Source organism: Notolabrus celidotus, chromosome 22, assembly GCF_009762535.1.
Source record: "Notolabrus celidotus isolate fNotCel1 chromosome 22, fNotCel1.pri, whole genome shotgun sequence".
Lineage (NCBI taxonomy): Eukaryota > Metazoa > Chordata > Actinopteri > Labriformes > Labridae > Notolabrus > Notolabrus celidotus.
The window spans coordinates 27,457,206-27,478,500 of NC_048293.1; the positions used below are offsets into that span (position 1 = coordinate 27,457,206).

Here is a 21,295-nt window from a genome sequence, read left to right on the forward strand (position 1 = left end):
CACTAAAACTCCCACACAAACTCTCTGAATAAATAAGGGTGTGATCAGATCCAGCAGCTCATTAATATTAAGTAGATTAAGGACGCATAAGACCTGCCCCCCTTCACCGACGCGGCCACATTCAGCATCCACCGACTCATCCACTCACACAGCTTTCATCCGACGTGCAGCACGCAGCCTCCAGGGTCGGTTCGAGTCAGCCTTCAGTCGATTTTGCTTTTTTAATTCTAAAGAAAAGAGAGAAAGATGTCTTTGAGAGGACCTCTATTCCGTCTTCTCAGAACTCAACTGAGCCACACGTGCCAGCAGAGCAGGGCTCAGTCTGTCGCTGTTTTGGGCGCTCCGTTTTCAGGAGGACAGGTAAGAATAATCCCCCTCTGGTATCTTTGATTTCACGTTATCTTTCCTCCTGAAATAACTCCCTCCTGTGTGTGTATCTGACAGAAACGAGGAGGAGTGGAGCACGGTCCCAAAGCCATCAGAGATGCGGGTCTCGTGGACAGGCTCTCCGGTTTAGGTAGGTGCTGCTGTGTTATGTAACAGAGGAGTGCTGCTGTCACCTGCTGGTTCTGCTGGGCTGCGTTCAGACAGATATAGCAGATAGTTCTCATCACAGGGTTTCAGCCTGTTACATCACCGGGAGACTAGATACAAACAGAAGGAGCCTTGAGGAGGCAAAACCTGCGCGCCTTAGGGAACAAAGTGGTCTCTGCTTTGGTCCACTTTGATTAAGAGCCTTAGAAGAGCCCATCAGAAGCCTTTAGTTTGACTTTATTATAGGAATAAAACAGAGATATGACAGGATGTTATTGATTTAAAGCAGATATTTTTAAAGGCAGTGTGAAAGAAGATTATAATAAAGCCAATTAAGATATTAAAAAGGAACATGTAAATGGTTTGGAGCTGTAGAACAAGTTCATACAAGAAGCATCCATGACTTAATGGCGACTACACATGCTGCAGCTTCACTCAGCCTCACAGATCTTAAAGTGATGCCTTGTAAGGGCAGGAATACTTTAAAGTCCAAATTAGAGGACACAGTTGTAACTCTGCACCTTCATAAAGCAGCCTGAGTGTGAGTGGATTCTTTGTGCGTCCTGGGCGCGCAGGCAGCCACATGTCCACGCGCTTTATTCTCAGCACATGCCCGGAAGGCTGCAGAAAGCGGGGGCTGAATTATTTCCACTCTGTCGTCATTGCAGACAAACCCAGTCACCCTCACTGCACCTCCTTTCTTACGACTCCTTTTGTCTCGCCTGTGACCCCCACGTCACCAGGGGGGTTGATGCGTTACCGGGGGGCTGTTGTGCGCGAAAGAAGACACCACGGGGGAGAGAATCCTGCCTTTAGAAGCGCACAGGTCACTGAGGTCGTTCAAGTTTGCCTAACAAAGGAGATCCAGTAAAGAGGGAGGTTATGCAATGGAGGAATAAATTACAGTGGAGGCACCACAGTAATGTAAAGACAGCCTGAGCAGCAGCTGGTCTGAGATCACTAAAGTCTCTATGGAGCTGTGGAGTCAGCCTAGGCGACTCAGAGTCTGACAGGGGTCAAGAGAAAACCTCCTTTAAGACAGGGCTTTATTATGATTATTGTATTTTTTCTTATTCATTAATTTGTTCTACTATTTTGGGGTTTTGTATTACTTATATGTAATTCCTTAACTTGTGGTGAACAAAGAAATACTGAAAAAATGCAACAACAAAAAGTTGAATGACAAAAGTTATCTAAAAAAAGTACATTTTATGAATTTACAGTAAAAGATATCAATAAAAACAGAAGCTAAACTTGAAACAAAACCTTGAAAATAGAAAAAGTAATGAGTTTTCTGCCTTTCTTTGTTGCCAGATGACTCCTAAGTTTAGAGTTAGAGACCACCTGGGGGGTCGCTACACACAAATGGGGGGTCGTGAGACTTCTTTCAGAATGTTTTTTTTTTTAATTATCTAAAATTAGTACATTTAACCCATCATAGTAAAAAATATAAACAAAAACAGTAGCTAACCTTGAATTAAAACCTTGAAAACAGAAAATTTTATTCCCAGATGTCTCCTAAGTTTAGGGTTAGTGAAAAGTTAATGATCTAAAGCATCAGTAGCAGCAGGTTAATTCATAAAGGCACAGGAAACACAGACACATGCTCAAATAGGTAGGGTCACTTTCTGCAGACCAGCTAAATGAAGCCACATTAAATCACTTTGAGGGACGGTGGGGGTCGTGAGTCTTTGGCACCTTTATTTTGGGGGTCACGGACTAAAAAGTTTGGGATCCTCTGCTTTAAGAGTGTGCACAAATATGGTGCCAAAGCAGCTACAGATACATACTTCTGTATCTGAGTGGAAAAAATGTCAAGAATGTAGTGTTTAAGATGATGACTGTCCTTAAAAATAACCACAGGGTGAATTTTCATGCGTACAGAAGCCCACAGGGGTCATTCTTGACATTTTTTCCACTCTGTTTTTCAGAGATAATTACAACCTTCTGCTAGTTTTCTCAAGATCTCAAGACAGCATCACTGCTTTCCTGTAATAATGCATCACTTCTGGTTGTTTTCTTTTACCTCTAGACATATTTTTCTTTTCACCACGACGCTGTTTCTCTTGTGATGTCAAGTTCAATCACACAGGATCTTGATGTATTCATTTGTTTTCTTGCGTTAACAGCGCCAGTTTTCTCTTTATGAGACATATAATTATCTGACTATCCCAAGTTAACAACTCTGGTTTCCTCATAACAAGCATCCCCGTCTGTTTTCCTCATACCTTGATTTTCTTATCTCCCTCCCTCACGATAACAACTAATGAGTAATATCCAGTGGTTTTCTAAAAAGTCACAACTTGTCTTTCTCGTTATCTAAATGATGTCAATATTTCAAGATAAAGATGATATAATTTTGGTGATAAAAGGGTAATTTCCTGTCATTATAGGAATAAATGGGTTCGTCACTGTGATAGGCCAGACCAAAAACATGCCATGCTGCTATCTTTGACACTAATGAGATGAGGAAGATTGATGACTGTGTTTAGTTTGTGCTTTTTTTAATCAGAGATGAAAAGAAAAATAAGATTTTGAGAAAACAACCAGATCTCACACTTCTTTGTACCATTCAAACCGTTTAAACTTAAACCACTTTGATTGATTCCTATCTTTCTTTTGAACATGCTCGTGAAGTTCAAGTAGATATAAGAGAAACAAGAATATAAACAACATCAGCTGCAATATTCTGAGATATTTAACACACAGCAAACAGTGATTTTTCCAAAAGGAGTGAGATGGCATCGACACTTAGTTCTTACTTCTCTTCATCTGATTTTCAACAATCGTGACAATAAATTAAAACAGTTTCAGGACAACTTCATGATTTGATTTAAGCACATTTCACTCCTGCAGCTGCATGCAAGTCTGTGCATGAAGCCATGAACACTGTGATTAGTATGATATTAAAATCCAGCATCATACAAGGAAATAAATCAAGGATTTTTTTAAAGCATGGATAAACTGTATTGTCCCTTTGGGGAAATTTGGCGTGGACCTCGGTGCCACATAAAGCTGCAATCATAACCTATACATCCATCAGACTCTTAATAAAAACACGGCACACCAATATGTTCCCTTCAGATGTCAATATCAATGTCAATCACTAGCTTGTATTGCACCTGCCTCTTTTGGAGAACTACATGTTGCACCAAACCAAGATCACACGCATGGCAAAGAGCCTGAAGGTGACATAAAGATGGAATATCAATAAATAGTAAATCTATAAAAGCAGCTTTCTCTCTGCTGGCTCTGTAACGTCTCCCTGAATGTATTACTTCATATTCAGAGTACAGAGTAAAAGAGAGGTTCTTCAAAAGCAGCAAACAGACTCATTTGATCTGAAACGATGTGTAAGAGAGGAAGAGTTACAGCAGAGGAACTTGCAAACAGGATACGTAACAGACCTCTGTCAGGGGATCTGAGCTGGTGCAAAAGTTTGCATTAGTTGACTTTAGGTAAGAGGGATCTACAAAATCAAATAAGTGCACAATAATACATTTTAAATCATCAACAAAGAGGTCACCTATACTGATATGTGAAGCCCTGTCTGCCTTCAGACTCTAAGAACTAGAGTGTGTCTGATAAGGCTGCTATAAATACTCTGTGTGGACACATGGACTGTATCATTATATAGCAGGAATACAGGGTCATGATAAACTCTGCTCCACACACTCATCAACAACAGTCAACAGCTTTAACTTCCACATAGGAATTATCAAGGTGTGAGCAGCTGTACCTGTTCCTGAACACACCTAGATAGTTCACCTTTTATCTCAGGTGAGCTCAGACTGTCCTGGCTGTCTACTCATCAGCTGTAAACGTCAGACATAAAGAAGAAGGAGCGGCTTGTTTACCTACAGCTGGGGATTCATTTCTTCTTTTATTACAGGTGGTGAAAACTTCTGGCAGAAATCAGACTGCCATTAAGAATTTAATCAGTGTTTGTCAGACGGACTGGTTTTGGTTTAACAGGGTTATAAAAGAGGATGTTTGTACAGTAGAGCGATATCACAAATGATTAACTTTTTTAAAAGGAAATAAAAGGCAGACAATCAGGCACGTCACATCATGAAGGTCTGTTAATCTGAGCCATAAATACAGAGCAGTCTTAAATGTTTTCTCTCTGAAATTATTATTTATATTGTTCCAAAAAAACAGTCGCCAATATACAAACTTAGTCCAGAATGTTAGAGAGAACTAAGCTTTATTCATCTATTTGATAAAACAACACTTTTTTCTATGCTACTTTATTTTTAAAGCTCCAGTAAGGAACTTTCTGTTTGTGTTGACTTTGGCGCCCCCTGTGGTCCAAACGATACCTCTCATATCTTTGTTGTTTTTGCCCTGTGATTGTGTAAGCCGTTATTTCTGCTTCCTTCTATCCCTCACTGTGATTATTACTCTAGCATAAAAAGGGTTTTTCCTCACCATGTTGGAAACAATTGCTTCGTTTGACACCTACCCCCTCACAGCTGTTACATGCTTTAAAAATTAAGATATAAAATGGTTAATCTTTTTGCAGATGGTCTTGTTTGCTTCTTCAGCAGGACAATTTGAAGAAAGTTGGCTTTTTAGGAGAGGATTTAAAGAGACAGTAACCAAAATAAAGCAGAACAGAAAGAAGCGGTTTTCAAAGACACCAGACCGAGATAATGAAGAGTTTTTCAGCTGTAAATCTTCAGATTGTTTTGGCTCCACCAGCTCTATAAGTCAGCGTCCAATGAGGTTACATTTTGGCTTCACTTCTTACACTGGAAGAAAATGGAGGCGTGTCGTCCATATTTCGTCCATAGGGCAGTAAACGTAACACTTGCTGGGGATTTATTTTGTCTCTCTGCAAACTTCCTGGGTCAGATTTGGAGTCCAAAACATCCAGCCTTATTTTATAATTTGTCATTTTTCTGCAGGGCAACATAAAGAAGCATCAGTGTTGATTTCAGTGTGTTGCATAACTACATAAAAAATCCTCACAGGAGCTTTAAGTCACAAAAAGGCACTTAAATATGTGCAAAATGCATATTTTAAGGTATATAATTTTAGATTAGAAACAAGACCCTAAGTTACATGATATCCCTTTTATTTAAGTCTATTTCATATGGTGAATAAATGAATCCCAGAAAAGGTTGTTCTACAGAATTAGAAGCTTAAACTCTGAGGTTAGAGACGTACGTAGGCTGGCTAAGTTGGAGGAAATAGTTGGCGAGGGTTTTTTTCCCCTGCTGGCTTGGTGTCAGTTTGGCAGCAGAGATAAAGATCTACCATGTCACTAGCTGAGGCTGAAACTGAAACCTTACTAAACTAAATACCACGCAGTCTCCCCGTCTTTACGCTCTCTATCCGTACAAGTTATCTCAATAAAAAATGCAGCCATAAAACCGACCAGGCTGATGACGTGCTTTGGTTTTCCTCCAGTAAACACAACATGAACAGTAGTGTCTGAGATGAGGACTCACAGCAGACAGGAGCAGGTCTTGCAGCTCTTAACTGCTCACACAATCTATCTTGAATTGTCCTGCAATAGATGCAAACGACTGCATCAAGACAAGGGCTATTCCTGTCCTGTCTCTGAATGGTAATGGCCTGCGCTGGTTCCCTTGGATCAGCAGGGTAACACTACACTGCACATCGGGTCTCACATTACCAGATGGACATCCAGTATGGAGGGTCACACCGCTTGTTTACTTCACAGAGCATGTCCTACACCAAGGGGACATTTATCAGTCTTTACTTCTGCAGACCACCAAGCATTGACCGGACTGCAGGGACTGAAACCAGAGCTGCTGTGGGAAAGGGGGACAAGTGGAAAGTGCTCTATCACTAATGTTCCACAGGTGTTAATGACTCAGGCTCCTCAGACTGCAAGCTAGATAGATGCATGTTTAGTCATGATGTCGAGCTCAGGATGGTAAACTATTTTCAATTATATAACAGGCAGTGAAGTATTTTTCCACCAGAGACCTCCTGAGTGTGGCTGAATATTACTCTATATAAAGATCACTGAGGCGGCTGACTTTACAAACATCAACCTCCTCACTCTCACTTCATGTTCTCTCATCTCTCCACACAATAAGAACAAAGCTTTGGAAGGTTTTCAAAGAGCATGAAATGTCCGCCTTACATTTCCTCAGTCTGTATGTTCTATAATACGATGATATCATGATACAACCATTCAGGACGATCATGTAAAGATGTAGTCTGGTGTCTGATTCACTGGAAATACCCTTAAAATTAAAGTGCATGATTAATGTTTGTGTCATCTTGAGGAGTCATGACATAGTGACGCAGTTAGTCAAACTAGCCAGGAAGTGTTGCATTATTTCAAAATAAAATACCGATATTTGGCAACAGTGTGTTGCTGTTTTCAGTGTGTGTCAGTATTTTTCCCTAATGTTTAAAACTTTTATTCCCTTTTTACTGGCTTTTAAAATTCGCCTTTTAGGCTTATTATATTACATTTAATTTATTGTGTTAATTTTTTGGCTGCATGGTTTTAATATTATTTTGACTATTTTTTAATCAAAAAAATATATATATATTAATTTAAATATATATATATATTGAATAGATACATACATTTTAATTAATAAAAAAAAACATATATACATATTAATATATATTATTATTATTATTATTATTACACATTATATATTGTATTTAATATTTATAAAAAAATATTATTCCAAAAAATATTGGTTTTTTTTGTATTTAATTGTTTTCATATCAGACACTGAGAAAAAACAACAAAAACTTATATATAATAAAAACATGGCTTAAAAATAATACACATATTAATTTAGAGTCCAGGACTGACCAGAAATAAGAAGGTAGCATCCTCCTCTTTTAGAGACTGTCCATTTCTCATTTCTCTGTTTTAGGCTGACTTGTATGGCTTGAATTGAAATGTAAAAAAGTTAAAGTACCCCTGCAGTTCTCCAAAAGACCACTAGGGGCACCACTTCCCACATTTCAGAGACACTTTTATAATAACGGCTGTGGTTAAAACCGATTTTCAACACAGACGACCTGATAGATATAGACTTAATGTATATCAGGGTTTTGACTTTTCATTATCATATCATCATTAAATTGAAGTCCTAATTTTGATGGCAGCTTCTTGTTTTTGTCTTCCTCAGACTACTCCGTCCATGATTTCGGAGACCTCACCTTCAACTACCCGGAGAAGGACGAGCCCTACATGAACGTACAGCTCCCTCGCACTGTGGGTGCAGCCAACAAGAAGCTGTCTGGTGCAGTGAGCAGAGTGGTTGGTGCGGGACACACCCTTGTTATGCTCGGTGGTGATCACAGGTAAGTTACACAACACACAATGTGCTGTACATTATCACCTGCTCACACAGGTACAGCACACTTTGTACATCAGGTGTCTAATGGCTCCCCAGTGACCGTTATTGACCTGATATTTATAAGACCTCCTCCTCCTCCTCCTCCTCTCGCAGCATGGCTATCGGATCAGTGGGAGGCCACGCCCAGCAGTGTCCTGACCTGTGTCTCATCTGGGTCGATGCTCACGCAGATGTTAACACGCCCATGTGTTCTCCATCAGGGAACCTCCACGGACAGCCCGTGGCGTTCATGCTGAAGGAGCTGCAAGACAAGGTGAGAGGAAGTCATAGAGGTACCTGGAACAAAACATAGACATGGTTCCAGAGCTTGTGTTAGTCTTCAATGCACAAATGTGTTTCTAATTAGTGTTCAGCGCTCTTCGTAGATGCTTTCAGTCTCTTTGTGGTCACTTTGAGATCACATTTAGTCTCTGTGTGGTCTCTTTGAGATCACATTTAGTCTCTTTGTTTTCAGGTCTGGCTCTTAGTTTCCCCAGGACACTTTCTGTAGAGGTCTTTAGTCACTTTTTTGGCACTTCCAGAGGCATTGTTTAAATGTTAATCTTTTTGTGTTAGCTTGAGGGCTCTTTGTAGTCCCTTTTAGTCTCATTTTAGTCACTTTAGTCTCTTTGTAGTCCCTTTTAGTCTCATTTTAGTCACTTTAGTCTCTTTGTAGTCCCTTTTAGTCTCTTTTGGTCTCTTATGGTCTCATTGTAGTCCTTTTAAGTCTCTTTTTAGTCACTTTAGTCTCTTATAGTCTACTTTTAGTCCCTTTTAGCCCCGTTTAGTCTATTTTTAGTCACTTTAGTCTCTTTGAAGTCCTTTTAAGTTTCTTTTTTAGTCCTTTTAGTCTCTTTTTAGTAACTTTTAGTCTCTTTTCAGTCCCGTGTAGACTCTTTTTGACCACTTTGGTCTCTTTGTAGTCCCTTTTAGTCTGTTTTTAGTCACTTTAGTCTCTTTGTAGTCCCTTTTGGTCTCTTATAGTCTCATTGTAGTCCTTTTAAGTCTCCTTTTAGTCCCTTTTAGTCTATTTTTAGTCACTTTGTAGTCCCTTTTAGTCTCTTTTGGTCTCTTATAGTCTCTTTGTAGTCCTTTTAAGTCTCTTTTTAGTCCTTTTAGTCTCTTTGTAGTCCCTTTTAGTCTCTTTTTAGTAACTTTTAGTCTCCTATAGTCTCTTTTTAGTAACTTTTAGTCTCTTATAGTCTCTTTTTAGCCACGTTAGTCTCTTTTCAGTCCCGTTTAGACTCTTTTTGACCACTTTGGTCTCTTCGTAGTCCCTTTTAGTCTGTTTTTAGTCACTTCAGTCTCTTTGTTGTCCCTTATAGTCCCTTTTTAGTTACTTTGAGTCTCTTTTAGTCACTTTAGTTTCTTTGTAGTCCGTTTTTGTCTCTTTTAGCCTTTTTTTAGTTCCTTTAGGCTCTTTGAAGTCCCTTATAGTCTCTTTGTAGTCCATTTTAGTCTCTTCTTAGTCACTTTGAGTCTCTTGGCAGTCTCTATTTGAGTCTCTTTGAAGTCCTTTTTGGTCTCTTTGAAGTCGCTTTAAGCCTCTTTGTGAATGCTATTAGTCTCTTTATAGATATAGATGTTATTTTTCCTTCCCTGCATCCATTCACACGTCTTAATGAACGATCTCTGTCTGTCCACCTCAGATGCCAAACCTCCCAGGGTTCTCCTGGTCAAAGCCCTTCCTCTCCTCGAGGGACCTGGTCTACATCGGTCTGCGAGATGTTGACCCCGGAGAGCAGTAAGCACAAACAGAACTTTGATGAATGTGACTCATGGGATAGAACTTTTCTGACATGAAGAGACCTAAAGGAAAAGTTCCTGATGTTTTTTTTGTTTTGATGATTTCAGCCAAATCCTGAAGAATCTGGGAATCCAGTATTTCACCATGAGAGACATCGACAGACTAGGCATCCAAAGAGTCATGGAGGTCACACTCGACCAGCTTCTGTCGAGGTATGTTCAACATCTTGCTGTTGAAATGTTTAGGATGATTGTTTTGAATTCAGTGAAGTAAAGTTTCCATGTCTTACCTTGTTGAACAGAAAGCAGAGACCGATCCACCTGAGCTACGACATCGATGCGTTCGACCCGTCTCTGGCTCCCGCTACAGGAACTCCAGTGAACGGAGGTCTGACCTACAGAGAGGGGATCTACATCACAGAGGAGATCCACAACACAGGTACACAGACCATCCTGCCTTTGAAACATCCTCATCTATCTGTTCCTGTCCTCCAAAGCTTTTATTGATAACTGTCCGTGTGTTGGTTTGCAGGTTTGCTGTCAGTCATCGACCTGGTGGAGGTGAACCCAACGCTTGGGGCAAACCCTGAAGCTGTGGAATCCACCGCCTCTCTAGCGGTGGACGTCATCGCGTCGTCTCTGGGACAGACGAGAGAAGGAGCTCACGTGTCCATCGATGAGATCCCCGCTGTGAAGGACGAGACAGAGAAGCTCCGCCTCTGAGAGCAGGAAGAAAAGCTATGGACTTTATCATCCCTGGGCATTCCTCAGTTGAAATCACAACTCTGCAAAGACTGAATCTAACAGTAGCTGAAGGTTTGAGGTTCTCCTCTTTTTGCTGATGTAATATTTAATGGAAAAGAAGAATTATGTCTGGATTCATGAAACTATAAAAGGGCTTTTCAGGTTTGAATAGAAACGTTCATTAACACTACTGAGAGCCTTTGGCATCATTTAGAAACATGGAGTACTATTAACCACTTCCTTCCTCCTCTGCTGCTGTATGTATTATGTGATGTGTTAGATGGCACAGCCACCACATATTTATTTTGGGTTTGTTTTTAAAGAATACAAACCCGCCTCAGAGGTATGAGAAACCAGGTGTGACTCGGTTGGAGGTCCTCAGTTTTACGTGGACTCTCCGGCTGTGCCAGTTACTAAAAACAAGCAATGATGTGTTTGCACTTTTGGACCAGCTGTAGTTACTGTATTTACTTTAGACTTTTGTATTTTCACTTTGAACCTACCCAAACGTGTACTAGAGTTTATGTGTAGAAGTATTTACTAACATCTTCTGTTTGAATTGGCTTGAAAACTGTTAACACCCAGCTTTGATTTCAAACACTGGGATAGAAAACATTAGCAGTAGCAGTAGCGGTTAGCTCATCTAAGTTTGAATTGATCCGATGAGGCACTTCATGACTTTTGTCCGTGTAACAAAGAGTTTATATTTTAGTCTTCCCTAAATGTAATTGCATTTTTCATTGCTGTGTACACCTGTCTTATTTTCTTCTTTATTTTTTTCATGTCATCGTGAAGTTAAAAATCAATGCTGTATCAGTTATTCATGAGAAAGCTGCTATTACTCATTAAGCAATGAATAAACAAGTGATTGATAACCACAGTTATATGACTTCACCCTCAGGGGACCATGAATGTCTCTGATATATTCTTTATCCACCAGTTCAATAGTTGTTGAAACACCTTCACAAAAACCACACAGGTCGGCCTCATACTAACGCTAAAAGAGAGGCAAGGGGATCATCAAAGCCTAAAGGATACATCCTCTGGAGACCGAGAATGAATGAGGTGTTTCAGTCAGGGCTGAAGTGATGGACTGACTACAAGAGACAAACAGAAACTGCTTCCAATGATCATGCTTCATGTGTAGGAAATGCTAGAGGAAAAGTCAAGAGGGGTTAATATTCATCCTCTGGGGACAATGAATGTTAATGACCGATTTGTTGAGGCCAAAGTAGTGATAGTAAAGTAGATTTGCTGCTGAAGATACACACACTAATACTACAGACAAACAAACTCTGCCATCCTTTTAGCTGTTTCACTGGGATTGTGGGGAATAGTCAAAGGGGTGTTTATCCTCTGGGGACAATGAATAGCTGTAAAATTATCATTTTTTTTATCTACCAGTAGATATTGAAATATATCAAGATTTAATCTAATGGTTGGGTTTGCAGAAAAGGAAAAAGATCACCATATTGTAAGAGTCATCCTCTGGGGATCATGAATCCATCAGGAGGTTTTGGGGATGCTAGATAAGAAGTCAGGGGATCACCTAAACTGTAAATATACATCCTCTGGGAGCCATGAATGTTAATAGTATATTTGTCCACACCACATTAGTAAACTTTAATAATAGAGGTTGACAAGCTTGTTATCAGTATGATGACAGAAAGTGGAAGGGGGATTTATCCTTTGGGGACAATGAATATCTGTTCAAATTATTTAATCTGCCTTCACATAGTGAAATATTTCAACAAGATAAGTCATAGCCTGCTAGTTAGGCTTGCAGAAAAATAAAAGGATCACAAAGGTGATCATCTAAATTGTTAAAGGTGCATCCTCTGGAGACCACATAGGTTATTCAAATATTTGTTGGAGCCAAAGTGATACACTGACAGACTACAGATGGGCAAACATTGCAATCCTTAAAGCAATGCCTCGGGTATGGATGGTGGAAAAAGTGTAAGGGGTTTATCCTCTGGGAACAATGAATATCTGTAATGAGACACAAGCTGTAAAGTCATAGGATCACCTTAGCTGCCAAGACACATTCTCTGGGGACCATGAAGGATGATGAGGAACTAATGAGTGGACTAACAGACCACAGGTGCACAAACTGAGCTTCTTTAAGCCTTGCCATCAGTATAGCAGAAATAATATGAGAAGGTATATCCTCTGGGAACAATGAACATTTGTAAAAAATATACATTGTGTATATTACAAGTGTTTTATCCATCAGTGGATGTCTTAATAGGTCATCACAGGATAAATTAGAGATTGAATCAGTGGTTGTGTTAGCAGAGAGGTAAAATATTAAGTCTTCAAATTCATCCTATGGTGACAATGAATATTTTCACTTTTGTTCATGTTTTTCTGCTTTTGGGGCACAATTTCAAATTTGAAGAAAATGATTTTTTTTACAGGCTCTGGGTCAACTTTTTTGTCAAATTTTTTTTTGTCAACTTTTTTTGTCAAATTTTTTTTTTGTCAAATTTTTTTTTGTCAAAATTTTTTTGGTCCATTTTTTTTTTTTGTCAAATTTTTTTAAAAAAAAAAATTTTCAAAAAAAAATTTGCCATTTTTTTTGTCAAAATTGGGTTTTTTTTCAGAAATATATATATTTTTTTTCAATTTTTTTTTTTTTTTTAAATATCTTTAAGCCTTGCCATCAGTATAGCAGAAATAATATGAGAAGGTATATCCTCTGGGAACAATGAACATTTGTAAAAAATATACATTGTGTATATTAGAAGTGTTTTATCCATCAGTGGATGTCTTAATAGGTCATCACAGGATAAATTAGAGATTGAATCGGTGGATGTGTTAGCAGAGAGGTAAAATATTAAGTCTTCAAACTCATCCTCTGGGGACAATGAATATCTGTTAGAGTAAATAAATGGATAAAAAAGTTACTTATCAATCGGAAAGCTTTTAAAACATTTCACTGAAGAACACAAATGTCAACATTGAAGAATGTTATATGAAAATTTAAGGGACATTGATTGCAATGTCATTGAGTCATTGATGCATGGTACATCCTCTTGGGTCCATGAATGTATCTAGAACATTACTAGACGTTAGTGCAGGTACAAAAGCAGGATGTTATTTAATATTGACTAGTAATGGCCAACTAAGTTGATACTTTGATAACTAATTTGTCGTCTTATTTATAGAGATGAACATTTTTCATACGTATTTTTGAAACTTAAAATTTACTTTTTGAGGTGAACTCAGTTGAAAACATAATTTCCTCTACCCCAAACATCCCTCCCTCTCCACACCTGACCCAAACATGTTATTGTACTTGGCATCACACCAGGAAGGCATGATATCTAAGTGGAGGGAAAACATGGCGACAGATGTGCCACTTCAAGAACACGGCAGTAAAAATAACCTTATCACCTCTTAGCTGAGAATTAATTCCATAGTAACAGATGTTGTTTACGCAGCACTGACCTGGTCCGGGACTTCGGTCTCTCACTCACTGTGGTGACGTCGGTCCAGCAGCGGATGTTTTTCCTCCACTGTGGTCTGTTTGGCAGCCGGCCCAGAGAATATCAGGAAGAGTGCAAACTCAGGTTAGAGATTAGCTTTAATGTAGACGGTCCAATAGAGGATAATTAAGCCCACTTTAAACAGAACAGTTTGTATGATACAGTGATTTGACGACATTAATAACTGTTAGGAACATTGTAGTTAGTAAGAGTTTCCACTTATTAGTCACACCCACACCTCTGAAGAGTCTGACCCCGTGTCTCAGGTCTCAGATTTGAAAAGTGAGCTATGATAACCGCTCTGAATTCAGGACACGACATTACAACTGGGGCTAACTCATCGTGTAATGTTGTTGATACATGTGGTTTTAAAGCTCCCAGTACAGCTGAGTCAGGATCGGATCAGTACCTCTGAGGAATCTACAAACATGGGAGTCAGCAGGTCCTAACAAAACCTGCCATGCAATCATCTCTGGGGTCTGTGGTGGCCAGAAACGATCCTGCAGGGCATCCTTGGCACGAACAGATTGATAAAACAGTGCAAACAACAGATCACAGTTTGTGCAGGAAGATTCTGCAGATTTGGTCCAGTAACAGGTTCAACAATACTTCAAAAAACCTTGTTCTGTAAAGGTTCAATTAAAGACGGAGTTATCACATTGTCCTCGATTGCACAGCAGAACAGCGTTATTGCTTCTGGATGGTCGGAGGAGACGGATATAGAAAGTCTGAGAGAGCCCGGGATCCAGAGCCCAGGATCCAGAGCTCATCATCGGAAGAACTTCAGGTAAACCACCGCTCCTAGGATCGCCAGCTCCATGAGAATGATGACGGATAACAGCAGCTTGTTCGTCACCAGCCTGAAAGACAAGAGAGAGAAGAAAACACCATAGAGATAAGATATAATTAACATTTGATAAATCACTGCATGGCTAAAAATAATATAAAGATGTTTTTCGACCGGTGGACCCAGGGTCTAAATTTAGTTCAGGGGTAGATAATCTCCCCCCTAAAAAGCCCCTGCTAGGAGGGTAGTACTTTTCAAAGGTCCCGGGACTTTCAAGGGGGCGGGGCCTGCAATGCTGAACGTGTCTGATTGGTAGATTAACCTCAGTGTTTTTATTCCTCCCTCCGTCCACAATAACATCACACACATCTGTGATTCTCTTGATTTCTCTTTCTTTCATTAGTTTTTATTTGTTCTATCTTTTTTGTATGTGTGTGTACTTTTCAAAAGAAGAAGCTGTGATTCTCTGGGTCAACTTTTTTGCCAACTTTTTTTTTCATTTTGTTTTTGCCCCAAAAGAAATTGAAAAAAAAATCTTTTTTTTTTTTCTTCAAAATTTTAATTTTACAAAAAAAAAATTTCAAATTTTTTTTTTTTCAAAACTTTTTTTTTCAAAACTTTTTGGTCAATTTTCTTTTTCAAATTTTCTTGTCAAAAATGTTTTTTCAAAATTTTTTTTTGTCAAATTTTTCCAAAAACCATTCACAGTCATTTTTTTCCCTCTTTCTTTCATTAGTTTTTATTTGTTCTATCTTTTTTGTATGTGTGTGTACTTTTCAAAAGAAGAAGCTGTGATTCTCTTGATTTAGCAGCTTGTAACAGTAGTCTTCTCTCAGCCCACCGTGAATGCGTCGCTCCTCCCGGTGTTCCGGTTTTAAAAGTGACCCTGTAAAGTGGAGACCTTCAGCTGAACGTGTCAGTGTTTGTGGAGTTTACACAGCTGTTGAAACACAGAGGGAGTTCCTGGGAATGCAAACTAGTTTAGTTTTTATTAAGATTTCAAAATATCCTCATCAGCTATTTAATGATCGTCTAAAGACGTTTATGAGGGATGCATCCGGCTGAGAGTCTCCAGTCAACAGGGTCGCCGTTTAAACCAAAACACCGGCCGATCTCTGCGATCACGGCTTTTTGAGCTCAAAAGGATTTTAAAGCCGTGTTGAAACGTCTTTGCTACTCGCGCTTATCTATTTTCACTTTTTTTCATGTTTTTCTGCTTTTGGAGCACAACTTCAAATTTGAAGAAAATGAATTTTTCTACAGGCTCTGGGTCAACTTTTTTGTCAAAATTTTTTTGTCAAAATTTTTTTGTCAAAATCTTTTTTTGTCAAAATCTTTTTTTGTCAAAATCTTTTTTTTGTCAAATTTTTTCTGTCAAAATTTTTGTCAAAATTTTTTTTTGTAAAAACATTTTTGTCAAAACTTTTTTGGGTCAAATATTTTTTTTCTAATTTTTTTTCCAAATTTTTTTTTTCTAATTTTTTTTTTTTCAATTTTTTCCAAAAACCATTCACAGTCATTGTTTTTTCCATCTGTGATGAAAGGTATTCGTCTTTGTTTTACTGCCCTCTACTGGTCTGGTGGTGAAGTGTCAAAGGATTTTAAAGCCGTGTTGAAACGTCTTTGCTACTCGCGCTTATCTCCTCTCACGTGTTGATTCAGTGAATCCATCTGTGATGAAATATAGCACCATCTAAAACAGCGCCAGCTGAGTCTCTTCATGCTAACAGGCTAACTGTTGTGTTACCTGCCTGTCCGTCTGCTTCTATGGTGTCATCTGTGATGAATGGCATTCCTCTTTGTTTTACTGCCCTCTACTGGTCTGGTGGTGTAGTGCATTTACTTTTTTTTCTCCATACGTCACTGGCCTGATTTACACAATCTACCCGGGACTTCAGCCCGCGGTTGAAACGCACACAACAATGGGGGCACAGGAACCTTTCAGTTCAGGGGAAAGTAGTTCTGGGGGCTAAAAGACCCCGGGGACTCTTGGTCGAAATGCACCTTAATAGTCCATAAGTACTCACCGCCGGGCCATGGAACGAAGGATCTTTCTAGTTCGACTCAGGTTTTCTCCGGTGTTCACCAACTAGAACGTAAAGAACAACATTAAGTTAATATCATCATCCTGATATCAACAAGTCCTCTTATGTCTCTTATTCTTCTTAGATTCTCAGCTCACTCTGTTTCTGGTTCGGTCCAGCTGCTCTCTCTGCTCTCCCAGCTCCTCGATGATGTCCGTGCCGATCTGCTCCGTCTCATTGGCGATGCGTTGACTTCGTTCGATGCTCTGGCTGGCGTTGTTCAGAGCCTCTGTGCCCTGCAGCAGCAAGGCTCTCTGGGACTGCTGGTGTGTCTGCAGGAGGAGGGGAAATGAGAGATTCAACCAAGTGTACTGACAGGAATCGTGACAACAGACCAGGACTACACTTCATCCTCATCGACCCCTTCATTACTGGTCACTGAGTTTGTTTTGTACACTCCTGTGATCATTTTCTTCTACATTTACCTCTGTCAGATGTGTAGGTGTTGCTTTTATTTGCACACTCACAGCAGCTTTTTAAAGTTCTAGTGTAAGGCATTGTTAGCTCTACATTCAGCCCCCCACACTCACACTTTGTTGGTTCTGTGATGAATAGACGCCCTGATGGCTTCCTCCCACTGGCATAGAAGAAGACCCGGAGCCTGGAGCAGATTTCATGTCTCTCTGCAGCTTGCCAAGATCCCTGCGGTACATACGCAGCTTTGTGCTCATGGCGTTTCTGTGGGTGGACGGGGCCGCTCGCAGCTCCTCTTCCATTCCTTGTAACTGGAGAAGGATAAAAAAAACAACTTGGTGAATAAATTATTCCAGAGAATTTCTTGTGAGGTAGCAGAACAACTTCAGGATTGCGGAGGTGTTGGAGTGATTACTGTCACAGCGTGCTCATGGTGTTTTAAAGGGTCAAATCACCCCCTCATAAGAAATCCAAATCAAGAGGATCACAGTATTTTTGCTGGAGGAAGTGTGGAGCAGTTTCTGCTGACTTTGTACACGTTTTCTGGTCTTGTCCGTTCCTTCAGCCTTTCTGGAAAGGTGTGGAACACTTCAACTCAGAGATTTTAGAAATATCATTTGAATCTTCTTTCATCTTTTTGTACCTCGGGAAAATACCTGAAGGCCTCAGAAAGAGAGACATGCATCTTCTTAAGATTTTCATGGCTGCAAGTAAGAAAGCAATAACAAGAGGCTCCAACCATTAAAGTACTTAAAACATTATTAACTCTGTTCGCAATGTGGAAAAAAGACTTAAAACTACTGGAAAAAGGGGATTGCTATAACCACAAAGACTCTTAACTTTCTCTGTTTGTCTGAATGCCATTGTTGCGTACTCTACCTGTCTATAATATTTAAGTTTCACTTTAACTTTTACTGATTGTAATGTAATGTCCTAGTCCTCACTTGTTCAATGTTATATGTCAATATAAAACAAATGTGAAAATGAAAGTAAAATTTAAAAAAGGGTCAAATCAGAAGTCCTCTTGTTGTCCTCAAAATGTCAAAATGTAGAATTGGAGTTGCTTATAAAAAACTGTCTGTACAGAGTGGACTGTCATTAAAGCTCCAGTGAGTCATTTTTATCTGGTTACAAAACAGGCTGTAATTAATAGAGAGGTGTTTATATAATGTACGAAAGCGAACGAGACCATCAACAACAAAAATGATCAACCATACAGCCAACTTATGGACCAACGTGCCGGTCGGTAGCAGGACTTTGACTACTACCAGTCGCTTCCTCAGGCTCACCATTAATCAGCATAAATACCCCCTAATCAACATTTTTACCTTTCAATATCACAACAATTATAATATGTCAAAACAGCATGACATCTCCATTACTACTAAACGATTTCAAATACACAGCATAAAGATGAAAAGACAGTATTTCTGTAGTGTTACTGTTAATTCCCTGAAACCACTCACACAGGTAGGTGTCCAGTAAGTTACAACGACCTGCAGAAACAGCCTTTATGATTTCTTCCAAGGCAAAGATGTTAAATTGATGATATAATTGACGGCTAAAAGAAATCATGAGGAGATTTTTGTGGGGAAAACAACCAAACATGACTTACTCATGAACAGTGTTGGGTAGCGTTGCTTATAAAAGTAGTAAAAAAAAGCCTACGTTTGAAGATTATTACCACTAAATAACAACATGCTCCTCCTTCCACATTCCTGTGGTACTAACAAAAGAAAGTTGTTTATATAACAGAGTAGTTATGTAATACATGACTTGAAGAACAGGACTAACACTTCCCAGGAATAAGAGTAATCCAAGTATCGAATAACTTTGTGACACTAAACCTCCAAGCGGCAACCTCTGGTCTTAGAATATGAGGTCTATGCAGAAGTGCTAAGACCAGAAACCACATACACACCCATTCAAAGAGGACGATCTTTACAGCAGAGATAAACATGTTCACAGTCTGGTAGAAACATGGGCATTCAAAGATGGGCATTTAAAGATGGGCATTTAAAGATGGGCATTTAAAGCCAAAGTACTATTCGATAATCATTTGCATCTATTCAACGACTATTTGAATAATCCCCCCTAGTATCAAACTTTTGAGTTTTGCCCAAATAAGGGCATGGCTGACTTGACTGACAATGTCGCTGTTAGCGAAAAGGCTAAAGGCCCGCCTCTTTACTTCACACTATCTGGGACAAAGTTTGGTTGAGTTTGGCATTTCCAATATGGCCCCCGCCAGTGATTGGCTTCAAAACCGATGGGTGACGTCATGGATACTACGTCCATTTATTATACAGTCCATCGTTACCTCCAACACTGGTTGGGAAAATCAACACAGAAAGGTGAGGTATCACTTTGTCCACAGGGGGCGCCAGAATCAACACAAACCAAAAGTTGCTTACTGGAGCTTTAAGATTTTAAACAATAATATCAGCTGAGCTCACCACTTCCTCAGCCTCCCCCTGCCTCTCATCGAAGCTCCTCACCAGCCTCTTCCTCTCCTCTGTGGATTCAAAGAAAGCTCCTGTTAGTGTGTATCACACAGTGAACTAACACACACACATTACCTGTTATACACCAGCAGCAGTGTTTATAACACAAGCTAACACACACACATTACCTGTTATACACCAGCAGCAGTGTTTATAACACAAGCTAACACACACACACATTACCTGTTATACACCAGCAGCAGTGTTTATAACACAAGCTAACACACACACATTACCTGTTATACACCAGCAGCAGTGTTTATAACACAAGCTAACACACACACATTACCTGTTATACACCAGCAGCAGTGTTTATAACACAAGCTAACACACACACATTACCTGTTATACACCAGCAGCAGTGTTTATAACACAGTAAACTAACACACACACATTACCTGTTAAAATAAATAAACCCAGCTGTTTACCTCCATGACACCTCAGAGCTGTGTCCGGCATTAGCTTCAGCTCATCGTACAGAGATCTGTAGATCTCGTGCAGCTTCTCGAATTCCTCCGACGACATGTTCCCCTGGTCTTCAGGACCCTCTTAGTCTTTTTGTTGAAATAAGTCTGTAATAACAGACTCAGCTGTCACAGCTGGAAGTTAATCTAGTTGTTTTGTTTGGTGATAATCAGATCCCCGGGACTTTTCCGCATGATGGTCCTCGTGACGCAGACTCAAACTCCGGATCAGAAATCAAACTCAAACATCAAACAGTATTTAATTTTCCCTTTAATCAAACAGGTTTTTTTGTTCAAACCTTAAATGGATGAAACACAATATTTAAAAAAACGGATAAAAACTAAAAACAATTTAAAAAGAACTACGACATTATTTTGTTCAGGCGCTACGCAGACAGCCGTTACCGAGCATTCTGGGTAATGAAGTTTTTAACACGAATGCTTCAAAATCTATGCACAGATGATTTATTTTCAAGAGTACCCTACTGCAGGCAAGATGGCGCCGCCACAACATCCACACCGGAAGTCCATACCGGATGTCCATACCGGAAGTTACAAAGCTAAAAACGTTGCAATAACACCCACACCGGAAGTCCAAACCGGAAGTTACAAAAATAAAAGCCTTGAAAAACAGGAACGTGAACGCAAAATAAAAGCCTTCAAAAACACGTAGGTTTACGCGTAATTCTATGAACTTTTTTGCACTTACATTTTCATCGTATCAGTATTATTGATTTGTTGATTGACTCCAAAAGTGTATAGGCTGTTGAGAATTCAAGTTACTTAGAAGCCTGCACGAACCACTAAGTTATAGTGTTAACGTCTCAGCCATGCACAGCCTTTTGTTCCGAGTGTGTGTTGAAATACTTAAAGCTGATTATGATGCTGCCGTGATGACATCTGCATATGCCTCTCTTGTTTTGTCTGGGTCATATGTTATTTTATGTTGTGTTAGCCTGACTGTACCTCAGTACAGTTTGCTGTAGTGTTTGTTCCAAATTACCTTGCATGCTGTCTGCCTATGTGATCACATGTATAGATTAATGAATGAATTAAATACAGATCCAGAGTAGATCCACAGTCACGAGAGAAGAGCAGAATGTTATCTATGGTGCAGGGGCGAGTGGAGGAGGAAAATGTAGAGGTGTGTGGTGACTGTTTCTTTTTTAACATAATTTGTA

At 39.5% G+C, this 21,295-nt stretch overlaps 2 protein-coding genes across 2 annotated transcripts; one reads left to right on the top strand and one right to left on the bottom strand.

The window, feature by feature from the left end:
- Nucleotides 1-61: 61 nt before the first annotated feature.
- arg2 (arginase 2) lies at nt 62-11,254 on the top strand. Its single transcript, XM_034674312.1, has 8 exons — nt 62-360; nt 445-517; nt 7,671-7,845; nt 7,995-8,154; nt 9,530-9,624; nt 9,735-9,839; nt 9,929-10,065; nt 10,159-11,254. The coding sequence occupies exons 1-8, from the start codon at nt 247-249 to the stop codon at nt 10,347-10,349; spliced, it is 1,050 nt and encodes a 349-aa protein (XP_034530203.1). The 5' UTR covers nt 62-246; the 3' UTR covers nt 10,350-11,254.
- A 2,687-nt stretch (nt 11,255-13,941) lies between these two features.
- vti1b (vesicle transport through interaction with t-SNAREs 1B) lies at nt 13,942-20,375 on the bottom strand. Its single transcript, XM_034674921.1, has 6 exons — nt 20,079-20,375; nt 19,603-19,661; nt 17,263-17,457; nt 16,831-17,004; nt 16,676-16,737; nt 13,942-14,721 (listed from the first exon to the last, which is right to left on the bottom strand). The coding sequence occupies exons 1-6, from the start codon at nt 20,173-20,175 to the stop codon at nt 14,631-14,633; spliced, it is 678 nt and encodes a 225-aa protein (XP_034530812.1). The 5' UTR covers nt 20,176-20,375; the 3' UTR covers nt 13,942-14,630.
- Nucleotides 20,376-21,295: the final 920 nt, after the last annotated feature.